General features: G+C 34.4%; 1 protein-coding gene across 49 annotated transcripts in view; it reads left to right on the top strand.

Annotated features, from left to right (window-relative positions):
* The window catches only part of Rims2 (regulating synaptic membrane exocytosis 2), a 491,805-nt gene that overhangs the window by 258,695 nt on the left and 219,934 nt on the right, over nucleotides 1-13,176 (top strand). For all 49 annotated transcript variants that reach the window (XM_042265269.2, XM_042265264.2, XM_042265278.2 and 46 more), the window contains 4 exons: nucleotides 1,400-1,499; nucleotides 2,463-2,586; nucleotides 4,371-4,417; nucleotides 7,359-7,471. In XM_042265269.2, the coding sequence (XP_042121203.1) occupies nucleotides 1,400-1,499; nucleotides 2,463-2,586; nucleotides 4,371-4,417; nucleotides 7,359-7,471 (384 nt within the window). The remainder of the gene's footprint in view (nucleotides 1-1,399; nucleotides 1,500-2,462; nucleotides 2,587-4,370; nucleotides 4,418-7,358; nucleotides 7,472-13,176) is intronic.

Genomic DNA, 13,176 nt, shown 5'->3' with positions numbered 1-13,176 from the left:
ATGATGGTGGTGATAGGGTTTCAATTCAGAATGTCTGTGATAAAGCAGTGTTTATAGAGATTAGGAAGGCTTGGATTTGATTTCAGTTAGAGGAGTTACTCTTATTGTTTTTAATGGAGGAGAAGGTTTATTGTAGATATGAGGGAAAGCACAGCCAGAGGTGGAGACATCTGGGAGAGTCCAGAGAGAACATGACCCTGAGCCAGAGAGGGGAAGAAGACGTGAAGATCCAGGACACTGAGAGGCGAGGCCTGTGAGGGCAGACAAAAGCACGTAGTAGTTCCTCTTTACACAACCCTGGAAAAGTCAACTTCTCATGGCATCAGATATGTCTCCACAGTGGGGAATTAGCGTGTGCTGTGAGTTGTTCAGATACAATAAAGCAGTAAACAGTATTTAGTACAATGTCTGCTATGGTGTCTGAATTTTATAATAACCACCACTGACATCTAATTATACTAATAATTACAGTGCTACTGTTGTTAAATTTTCTTGAGCAACAAATATTTTCATGAAGATGTGAAGCTACAAGAAACTTACGTCTAACCTTCAGAGTTAAGCATAGTATTAATTAGTACTGACTGAATTGTAACTGAGTATATCTCACTGTAATTGGGGATATATGCATGGAATAAGGTAGGATAGCTCAGAAACATTTAATTGCGGTAACCTTTCACTCACCTGTAAGAGAACAAACTGATTGACTCTAGTTAGTGAAGTTAGTCTCTATTGTTGGCGTCACCTGCTTTGAAATTGATGTGCCCTGCTTGAATAGTAGCTAGCCAGAATCAAAGCGTTAGTTTCATAAGAGTATGGTATTTTACAGCGATTTTTACAGCATTCCTAATGCATGTTTCCAATATATATTTCATTTTCTAAAATAAATATTTTAATAGAAATTAAAAGAGAAAAATTGGGCTTCAATTAATCTAAAGTTTATATTATTTCTGATGAAGTTAGTTAAATTTTATAATTTTCTCAAGAAAGATCTATTGCCATTATGGATATTATCAATATAACTAAAATATTATTAGTGAAAATGTAGTATTTTAATTTTTGTATTAGAATGTTTAAAATTTATACCTAAAATGTTTATATAATTAAAAAGTACTCCAATGTTTTGAGAAATAAAAATGAGAATTCTATAGTAAGAAATTGTTGTTGTTTCTAAGAGATGTATGTTTTTAACAAGAAAATTAAATTATAACAAATTTGCAATAAAATGCGTTCCTTAATGCAGACACTTACGTTCAAATGACAACACTATATTAAGAAATGAAATTTAGTATATTAAATTATAGTTTTGGAATCTGAAAATTGTTCTGGTGTTTTTCCTGGAGTCTTTGACTGTGCTTACTTTGATAGTATGACAGTTCTGATCCTTTCCTCCTTTAAACAGGTTGTAGGAGGAAAGATGACTGAATCAGGTCGGCTTTGTGCATTCATTACCAAAGTAAAAAAAGGAAGTTTAGCTGATACTGTTGGACATCTTAGACCAGGTAGGTTCCTACCAGTGGATATTTACGTTCAAAGGTCAGTTGGGGTGAAGAGGATGCTTGCCCTGCCTGTCACGGCTTCGGGTGGATCCCAGCAGTGCAAAAAGAAAAATGCTAGCCATAAATAGTTAGGAAAAAATTAATCTCATTTGTAAGTGATTTGACCAGTAATAATTGTTTCTTTCATGTGTGTTAAAATCTTTAGTCCTTAATGGAAAGTTTTAACTCTTTTTCCTTATGTCATACTAGACATAATATCTTTTTAAAATGCTTTTTTTTTGAGAATTTTATACAGTGTATTTTGATCATTTTCGTCTTTCTCTCTTCCAACTCCTTCTAGATTCTCTCCCACTTCCCTGTACACCCAAATTCAAATATTTTATATTACTGATGGATATTCTAATCTGCCTCTGATATATATTAGCTTATTTTGTTTCCCCAAAATCTTTATTCTTTTTTTTGAAAAAAATTCCTATATTGTTTAGGAAACAAACTTCATCAGTAAATGCACATTTTCTAAATTATGTCATTCCCATATCGTTTGTCAAATTTTTCCAATTCCTATTGGAGAAATCATTAAATTCTTAGAAGAAGATTTCATATTACTATTAATCACTTAGCTTTTTACAAAAAATTTTAGAGTTTAGGCAGTTGAAGCTCCTATAAGGAAGCAGTGCTTAATTAACAATGTATATCCTACAAATCTAGAGGAGAATCTTGAAGTCCTCAAAGAGTTGACCTTGATTATTGTATACTATTAAAGATCAAATGGGTTTTACTGTTATGTGGTGTATTTCTACTGACATCGTCCTTTCAAATGAAATATGCTAGTCTAGCTCTAAAGTTCTGTGCTATTGAGCTCTTTTCAATAGGTCTGTTACTCTGTTTGGCTGAATGTATTAGGAAATTTACTGAGTATATTTGATGGACTTGGCTTATGTTGATAAGATTATTCCTGAACCACAGGTGATGAAGTACTAGAATGGAATGGGCGCCTATTGCAAGGAGCCACATTTGAGGAAGTTTACAACATTATTCTAGAATCCAAACCTGAACCACAGGTTGAGCTTGTTGTATCAAGGCCAATTGGGTAAGATAGTCTTTGTCATTTCCTTTTGACTTACTGTGAAGATGTATTTATTTTTGTCTATGTGTATGCGTGTTTTGTTTGAATGTATGTATGAGCATGGCATGCATGCTTGGTGCACCCAGAGGACAGAGAGAGGGTCTGATTGGATGGTTGAAAACCAATATGGAGGCACTGGTGCTCAGCATGAGCAGTGTGTGCTCTTAAGACCGAGCCATAGCTCCAGCCCTGGTTTCAGAAATCCATTTGTATGTGAAGATGACTGCTATTCAGCACTTTGTGTTCTGCAGTCCAAAATTTTCAGACTACTTTATGAAAATAAGTTTTTTCACAGACATCTTTTTAATTTAATTAAAACATTTGACCAAAATTAGTAATTTTTCTTTATCTGATTATGTAAAATAGGTTGGTGATTATAAATAAGAAGAAATATTTAGTTTTTTTAAATTGTTGTTATCTTAGTAACTAGTGTAGAGCTGCACTCACTAGTAGGGAGGGTACCACTTTAACATACACTTTTGGAAAAGTTTTACTCGTTTTGTACTCTCTGAAAATGCCAATCCCTGAAATAGACATAGCTTACAGGTTTTGTGTTTTGTTTTTTTTTTTTTTAATAGAGATTCTAGCTGACAAAAGAGAGATCCAAAATGCATATAATTCCCAGATATAGGGCTTACTTAAGGAAATGTAATTTCTTTAAAAAAGTGATTAATAATAAAATAGACAATGTTAAAGCACACTTTATCATTGTATTTTATTGCCAGTAGCTTATAGATCCCAAAGGAGGCAGTAAAGTTAGCCCTTCCATCTAAGCTATGAGAATTATTCTAGAAGTGTCTGACAGGGCCTTCTTCTGCAGAAACTGTTATTCTGTGATAATATAAAAGGTGTGTCAAAATTAAATAAGAAGAATGTATAACTGGACAGTGAACTATTGAATGAATTATTAAATCACTGAATGGCTTGCAGCATCTTTGAATGGAGGCTATAGAAATTATTCCTTGTGATCATGCCCTGTTTTCATTCACTTAGGAAATAATGGGTGGTAGCCTTTTGCCTTTTTAAAGTTTGATAATATGGTAAAACCATAGTGTATCAGCTTAGTGTATTAATCAAATCTCTTTTAGTGTTAAAGTGTACTCATATTTTAATATTCTAAATAATTTATAGTCTTCATGTATATTTATAAATGACCCTCCTATATCAAATAACTATAGGTATTTTTGATGTAAATATGGTTACAAGGTAACTTTGAAAGTTCCCATAAGAATCATGTTTGCCTGTTACCAATGTAACCACTACATTTTAAAATTTTAGTTGTAACTGGAATGTTTTAATGATATTTAATTTGAGTTCGTATATAACTTATTTATAACTAAAGGCAAAAATAGAGAATTGAATTAACATGTTTATAAAAACTTAACCTTATTGAATACAAAGCATTTTTTAGAGTAGATGTTTATATAGTAAAGCACATAGGAAATAAAGTGTGTTTTTATAAATCTGCTACAAATGCACATAGATTTTACTTTCTGTTAGAGTTAGCTGCAAAAATGTAATCCCAGACTTAGAAGGAAGAGGCAGAACTCTGTGGCGAATTCCTGGCCATTTTCACCTACATGGAAGATTAGGCCAGCTTGTCCAAACACAAACAGAAATCGTGGCTGGTCTTATTTCATATGCTTCCGCTGCACTTAGTTTTCATATGTCACTTTAATTTGTAATTTTGGTTAAAATTGAGGCATCACTTGTTAATAGTTCTTTTCTCTCCCTTTCTGTCATTTCAGAGATATCCCTAGAATACCCGAGAGCACACATGCACAACTGGAATCCAGTGAGTGGAATTTATTCTAGGCTATGTCACTAAGCATGCCGTTCATCAAAGGTCTAACGAAGAAATTGATTTCTTCATATGGAGGAGGAGAAGTAAAAAGGACATTCTCAAATACTAACGTTAAATTTTATATAAAGATAGAATGATTCCTATTAGTTCACAGCACCGTTTGAAAAAATACAAACTGTAATAATCTCAGTATTTTATTTTTCCTCTGCCATCATTACTGTGGACTTTTTAAAGTAGCTTTACTAAGGCTTATTCTAATAAACTGCATGACAAGCGTCCAGTTAAGTTTTGACTACTTGTGTACCCATGTATCACAGTGAAAAGCCATGACCATTTCCATCATTCCCCAGAGCTACCTACCCCTGAAGTTTCTTACAAAATTTAAATTTTCAACTTTGTAACTCCACTGTCTTGGTAAAGGATATACTTGGAACAAGCTATTGAGTAATTTTATTTATTCTAATTTATATTTTTTGAAACTAAGTAGTTCTAATTTTATATCACAGCAGTAACAACAATAAACATAAATTCAAACAGTCAGATACACATTTTTATGATTTGTTTTCTGATGACTGATTCTTGATTGAAGGGATACTAGGAGAGCAGTGAGGGCGGCCCTTGAAAACCGTTGAGTGGGGTAAGACAAACCTGGGAAGGGGTTGGACCAGAACTCCTTCCTCCACTCCGAGGGTGGCGGTTACGGGGAAGCTTTACAGGCACAGAGGTCCAGATACCTGAGAGTGCAGGAGAGCTAGGCAGGGAAGACTGGTACATGTAAAGAAATACAGGGAGGACCGGGTGGCAGGATGGAGCTGGCAAGGGGGGAGTAGAGAGGATGATGCTGGAACAGCAGCAGCCAAATCGCAGTCTTTAAAGCACTCTAAGGACGTCCCCTGGCCGGGTGGTGCTGGTGCACAGCTTTAAACTACACAGAGAAACCCTGTCTCGAAAAACCAAAAAGCAAAACTTTCCCGTGGAGGATACGGGAGCTCTTGGGAAACACTTTCAAAGGGGTAGTTATATTTTGATTCTATCATTATAATTATTGGATGCAGTCAATCATTCTAAATTTATTCAATGACAGTGGCAATATGGTGGTGGTCCTGCTCAAATAAAACTACACTGCAATAAGTAAACATTAGAATTATATAGTGCTATTTTCATTGCTTTCATTTTATTTAGTACTTGCAAATGTGCTTGGTGTTGTAGCTATATTATCACTAAGCTATGAAAAACTATGGGGCAGGCAAAGTTTTTCCCCTTACATCAGTAAGATGCCATGAATGTAATAGGAAACCCTTATTTTATTATGATTGTGTAAAAAGCCTCAGGCTATGCTGGTAAACTACTTTCTGGACAGGCAAGAATCTTTATTCAAAGCGGTTCCAAACATTTATCCTTTAAACATTCATTTAGAGATTTGTCCAAGGGACCATTCTTTAAGTCTCTGTTCTGGATACATCTGCAGATTATTTGCTCTGTCTCATTTTAACTGCCAGCCAAGCAACTGCCAATGCTATATGTTTAAAAGGTGCTGTCATTGTCTCCATCCATGGCTGCTTAAAGAGTGCATTCTACTAATTTTTCTGTTGTCTAGTGCTTTGTAAGCCTTGTGAGTTAACAAATTATTCCTACAAAAGCATCATTATTTTACTTATACATATTGTGAAAAGGCTATTTTATTTTGATCCAAAACTTCCAGATTTCCCCCTATAATAGCTTTACATGATACACTCTCTAAAGGTGAATGTTATGCATGTGCGTTTCTAACTAGGCACACAGCTCTTGTGTCTGCTCTCACAATTAGTCCATCTGTATGTTATTTGCTGTACATTGCTTTTGGACATCTCAAAAGTGTTATAAGGTCACTGTGGTTCCAAAGGAAGTTCTGCTCCCCGCCCTCCGCTCCTGTTCAGCACACATCAGCCCACTGTCCTTTTCAGAGACTATAACTGGTACACAGGGGACTTTCTTGTCTGGGTAATAGAATTGGAATCTCAGTACTTTCTGTATTTTTCACATCTATTATTTTCTTTTTTCCCTCCCACATAGTTGAGGATTGAACCTAGGCTATCATACATAGTTGGCGAGTGGTGTCCACTGAGCCACTTCCTCAGGCCTGTGATTCTCATTACTTCATGGCATCTCCTGAATTCCTCTGCTAATTCCCTTTCACAGTTTTGGTGTTATTATCTCATTGAGGTCCAAGTGCTCTTTACTATCTCGTGTCTCTTCATTCTAATCCTTGCTGTAAGGAGCTGGCAAAACCATTTTTCTCTTATTAGTACAAATAATTCCACCTTAATATCCTCTATCTGTTCACATTCCAACTGGTTCCTTCAACTGCATAGGAACAAATTAACGCTTGTAACATTTTGTTATTGCTGTTTCTGCTGCTGTTCTTGATCTTTTTCATAACCTCTCATTTCAATTTTGCTGGTGTAATATTTTATATCCTTCAAGATATAACTACAAATCACCCAGAAACATTTATTAATTTTGGGCATTCTAGTACTTAGTTTCTCAACATTTAAAATTTAAGTTTTCTTGAGGTGGTTTATTGTTTTGGTTTTTCTAATTTTTTCATTTTTAATGTTCCCTCATGATAAAGTTTGAGTATAGTACACTTAATAATAGACAAGTATACCCTGAAGTAGAGCCTGTGGCTCTTACAGTCAGCAGAGGTGTACCTGTGGGTCTTAAAAGAATCCACAATTGAACTTACACAAAACCAAACTAAACAATGACAAAAACTACTGTCTGAAACCAAAGCAGACCATCACCAAAAACTCCTTAAGATTATTGCTAACATTCTAGCAATAAAAAGCTCTCTATAAGTTGACATTCAAAGGACATTTCAATGAAACATGCTGAGTGTTCTGAAGTAGTGAAAAGACATTTTATTATTTTTTATGTATGCTTGTCATTTCAGGTTCTAGCTCATTTGAATCTCAAAAAATGGATCGTCCTTCTATATCTGTTACCTCTCCCATGAGTCCTGGGATGCTGAGGGATGTCCCGCAGTTCTTGTCTGGACAGCTTTCAGTATGTAATCACTAAATTCATCTCTTTGGGAATATTAAATATGTTTTTAAAATATGATGTTAGGGGTTTTTGTTTTTCTTTCTTTCTTTTTGTTTTTTTCTAATCCAAGTTCTTCCTAGAACATAATGGTGCCTTTACCTATCAGCTTTTACATTTTTGATAATTTGTAGTTACTTAAAATTTCATTTGTACTATTTATTGAAATACTTTCTTTTAATGTTAGGTTTATAGAGCTTAATGATTTTTATGAATATATATAACCCTATTTTTTGACCTTAATTATTATTTCAGAAGTTGAGGTGATGAGTTTTACTCATGGTTTTAAAATGACTGGGAGTTGCTATAGTTGTTTAAGAGAGAGGAAAATGGTATATCATACAAAGATTGTATTAAGGTAAAAGCGATTATTCATGTATTCTTCTTTGCTTTTCAATCTTAAGGGAATTTGAGGTGACTTGGACAGTAATTCATGGACTTGAATATTGTTCATATGTATAAGGAATCGAAGTTTTTTTTTTAATCAACAGACTAAACTAAATATGAGGGATATATGTAATAGACTTTGGTGTACTGGGTAACTCTTCATTATGTGAGCATTGATTTATGTATTTTCAAGTGCAAGTTAAAAGTTTTATTCTATATTCTATATTATATTCTTACTACAATAGGTTTGCAAATTTAAGTCCTTTAATTACATTATCATTCCTTCATTAGAGCACATTTGTATTTATTGCTATAGTAATGGTTAATTTGCTAGTGACTGTTAAATTTGAAATTTCCTAAGTACCGAAAAAAAGAACTGTTTAAGTCCTCACAACCCAGAAATTTAATATTGATTGAAAATTGTGACAGTTAAACCCCAAACTATTACGAAATTGCATTTTAAATTCCTTAGAATTGCTTTCTTATTACATAGCTGAAAATTTCTCCTTTTAGTTTTAAAGGAAAGGCAGTATTTGATATTTTCGTAGCCTTATTTCTCTGTAACAGTTCTACTTTGTTATATCATTTCAAATTCCAAGACCCTATACGAACTGTGCTAGAGGGGAAAGGTAGGAAATACAGAGGAGGGTTTGGAGTGTTTTCAACTCAGCTGGTGTTCTCCTGATTCCAAATTAGTCTGGCAATAAGACCGGACTGCTAAGGCTATGAAGGTAATGTAAAACCCATGTGATTGTAGCTTACTATGAAAAGTATAATTTTGTTATAGCTTGGAAGGGAACTCCTCTATGAATTCAGTTAAAATGTTAATTGTATACATTTTGAAACCATACACAGATGCACACTCAATTTACATACAAACAAGACAAGGATTATTAATATAATTCCTGTTTATTATCAGAGATCTAGTTAGTGCAGAAAAACAAAAAGTAAAGTCAGTAATAATCCTGACACTACATATGGCTTTTTACAATACATGCATGTATTTTTAAAATTAAATTCCATATTCTTTTGCATTCTCTTTTTCCTTTCTTTATTTTTGATTTGGAATTTTGCTGTGTAGTCCTGGCTGGACTGAAAATCAATATGTAGACCAGGCTGACATTAAATTGGTGCTCCTCCAGCTTCTGCCCCAAGAAGTTCTGGGATTCTAGATGTGTTCTGCACATATGGCCTGAATTCTCCTTTTTCTCTATTACTGTATAGACATTGTCTTGTCTTTAACAATTCCTCTTACTTCTATATTCATATCTATATACTGCATTTTATCTTAACTTCTAGTTTACATTATTACTAGTAATGATGCCACTGAAATAGATACATATTAATGTTACTTATTTTTACTATGGAAAATTACTTTGTCAAGAAAACTTTTTAGAAGTAAAATTGTAATACACTTGCTAAACTGTAAACCAGAGATTATTAAAAAAAAAGAAAGAAAGAAAGAAAGAAAGAAAAAGAAAAACAAACCTCAACCAGGCAGTGGTGGTGCATGCCTTTAATCCCAGCCTTTGGGAGGCAGAGCCAGTGGATTTCTGTGAGTTCAAGGACAGCCTGGTCTACAGCGCAAGATCCAGGACAGGCATCAAAACTACATGGAGAAACCCTGTCTCGAAAAACAAAAACAAACAAACAAAATCTATTAAAATTACATGAAATCTATCAATCAACTATTATATATATTTTATGTATATATGTACATATAAGTGTACATACACACACACACACATATTTAAGTTCTGACAGAAATAGTAGTTCTAGTCACCAGGAATATAAATGAACAAGAAAGAATGCCTTTTATTATTATATAACCTTGAATTTCATTCACATTCTTTGTATGAGATCAATGTAAGCAAGATGGTCTCCTGGGTTCCTTACACATCTCTCTTCCTATCTCTATTAACCTACAGGCCATTTTGGTTTGCTATGATAATGTAGGAGTTTAAAATATGCCTATCTATATCACTTCTTAGGAAAACTCTCAGGAAGTCTTAGCTGTACTTTTTTTTCTTAGCTTCTTTTCTGTTGGCAGATTAATTAATATGATAAGAGCAGCTTAAGGAGAAAGGGTGTATTCTGTCTCACAGTTCACGGTAGTGTTGGTCATGGCAGGGAAGCCAGGCCTCAGGAACTTGAAGCAGCTGGTCACATTATGTCCACCAGAAAGCACAGATGATGTGAACTTTCTCCATCTTCAGTGGCCAGGGCCTTGGCCAGGGAGTGGCTCACCCATCATTAAGATGGGTTCTCCCTCAACTGATGTGACCGAGATCATCATTCTCAATTCACTCAAGCCGACACCTAGCTTTACCCAGCACAGGTGCATCCCCGTTTTCTTCTATCTTTGACGTTTTGCTTTGAGAAATTCGGTTTCTTTCCTCACAAAATCATGACATTTCTAATGCCCGAGAAGAGAAATTATTTACACATATTTAAGGTGATTTCATTTACTGATATTTGTTCAAACAGTAAACATAGTAGACATTTCTTGTTTGCATTTTATACTCAATGATGATTAATTTTTAGAAGATGTATGTAATCAATTTTCTCTCCATGCTAAATCCTGTGGCTTCTTATTTTTCTAGGACTTCCCCACAAAGGACCATTAATGTATTTGATAAGAAAATCAGAATGAGTCCAATCAGGTTTATCCTCCTGAACCCCGAGTTTGCCCACTCAGCAGCCGCACCCACTTATTTTCACTATTTTGAAGTTAGCAGTTTCTTCATTTGCCAGACAACTTTTGTGATTCTGAATAATTTTAAATCTGTTTACCCTATTAAGCTAGTAGTTTGATAGGCTATTAGGCTAAAATACTTCTTATTCTTTTTCTAGGTGAGAAAGGTTCAGAATTATTAATATTTTTCTATTAGTGAAATCAATATTACACTTTTGATTCTACTGATAATTATATATTTATTATATTGTCTATGATTTATAGTTGCAAAGTTACTTTATCTTAACATTTTTGCAATTTTTACTAAATATTTCAAATATCAATTTTATTTGCACATTTTAGAGATTTGAGTAATTTTAGAATATTGGTATGTCTTTCATATCTCCCTTTATGGAACCCCAGAACATTTCAGAATACTGTATTTATGAAGCTGTTGGTTTCTCTCTCTCTGTCTTTCCTTTCTTTTCTTTTCCTTTCCTTTTTATTTTTTATTTTTTTTAAATTTGACACAGTGTATCACTATGTAGCCCTTACTGGCCTGGAACACATGGCATGTTGGGCTAAAACTAACAAACTCCTGCCTCTGCCTTTCCATTGTGTGCTGGAACTTATGGTGTGCCCTACCATCCCTTGCAGATTTTGTATTTGGACTTTTAACTTTGTAATACTTTATTCTCATAACTTCAACATTCTAGGCGCACTGCACAGAAAGCATGTCCTAAGGGTCATATTACAAGGAATAGTAGAGTGACCTTGGACATCACAGCTAGATTATGGTGTGAAGTTTCACCTCTTCGTTTGTCTGATTGAGAAAATCCTCCCTGCATACCGTCCCCAGGGTCTGTAGCATAGCCTGCCCCAGTGGAGAGAGCCTTAGAGGGATTGTGGGGTATGGAGTGTTTTTCTGGGGTCATGGCGAAGGTTGAAAGGATGGAAAATGAGAATCCACAACTTTCCAGTGCAGCAGTGCTGCTGAACTTTAAGCCTTAAACGGTTAATTGTATGTTTTGTATATTTTACGTCATTTAAAAATTCCACCTAAGAACAAATATATTTTGTAGTCACCTTTAATGTATAAACAAGGATTAAAAAAATGTTCATTTTTAGGAATCTGATAGCTGCTTCTTTTAGGTGATGTTAAACTGTTCACTATAAAGGATTCGTTTTTTGAAAATATTCTTTTTTAAAGAGACCCTTTATTTTATGAAGTAATATATGTTTACAAAATATTTCCTTTTCTTGATATATTTTATTTAAAACATGGAGATAGGAACAAGGAAAATGAAATCTCTAGAATTCCTTGTCCCTTCAGCACCTCTGGTTGATATGTGAAAACTTCACACCCTCCTCTCCTGCTTATTGTCCATGCAGATTTATGCAAACAGACATGTCACCTCATCCTGTATCTGAGCACTTCTTCTTTGGGGCATATCTCCATTTGAAAAGGAAGAAAACTCAGACTTGATACTTGGGTTTTTGGAGAGAAAGAAAGGTGACTTCTGTTGACCAACAATGTGCTATGAAGGTTGTTTTCCTTTGGCTTTTAGATTTGTTTCTTACTTAAATATAATGCCTGTCCAGTGATCCAGACCTGGGCAAAAGCCCTCCCGTTATTCATCCCAGTTTCCCTAACAGTGGGAAAGATGGGAGGCAGCCCTTCACTATCCACAGCAGATGTGAAGGGGCCATGGAATCCTGTTGAGTATCCTTAAATCCATTCTTTGATGGGCCTCTGATTGCACTCTTGATCTTGATTGGCATAACTGAATTAGGTTATTATGATTTGTTTCTATTAAGACTGGAAATGGTCTTAAAATAAAAGCTTAAGAAATTCAGTAGAGAAATTTGATGTTTTTAATTTTTTTTTCTGAGAACTTTGTTTATATCATACTACGCTTTGAGCATTTAGAAGTTCATCTAGACCTTTTTGGGTATTTTTCTTCACTTGTGTTCTGGGGATAAGCGTAGTTAACCCCCAAAGCTGTTGGGAATATCAGGAGGCAGTGAACATGCCCTAAGCTGTCAGGAACTACAAAGTACGCTGTAAATAAAATAGCAATGCAATCGTGTTGTTAGGAGGCATGACTGGAAGTTAACAGCATCTCAAGCAATGTATCAAGCAGTTGATCCAGTACCTACCCCCACCATGTGTGACTGTATTTTAATCTATGTACAATTAGACTTCCACTTTAAAAGGTTTCATAGCCATACACTTACACAATTGTGGATCAATTTTTTTATTTATTTATTTATTATTCCATTATATTTGATATTATAAATTAGCATTTACCATCTAGAGATGATTAAAAGCATTAGAGATCCTGTTAGTTTTGTGCATGTACTATGCCATTTTACATAAAGGATTTGAACATTGGTGGATTTGGTATTTGTGAGTACCCTGGGACCAGTTACCCATGGATATCACAGGCTGTAGTATGTTTAAGGGTAATGTTTTAAATTTCTTGATTTGGGGGTTATACTCTAATCATACTTTAAAATTATATTATCCTGACTATATTCTTCTATATTCAGTCCTATTTCCTAATATATTGACTATATTTTAAGAATATGATTCAACAAATTATAA

The sequence above is a fragment of the Peromyscus maniculatus genome, chromosome 20 (assembly GCF_049852395.1).
Source record: "Peromyscus maniculatus bairdii isolate BWxNUB_F1_BW_parent chromosome 20, HU_Pman_BW_mat_3.1, whole genome shotgun sequence".
Lineage (NCBI taxonomy): Eukaryota > Metazoa > Chordata > Mammalia > Rodentia > Cricetidae > Peromyscus > Peromyscus maniculatus.
The sequence above is the reverse complement of the archived record's forward strand: the minus strand, read 5'-3'. Positions and strand labels throughout refer to the sequence as shown.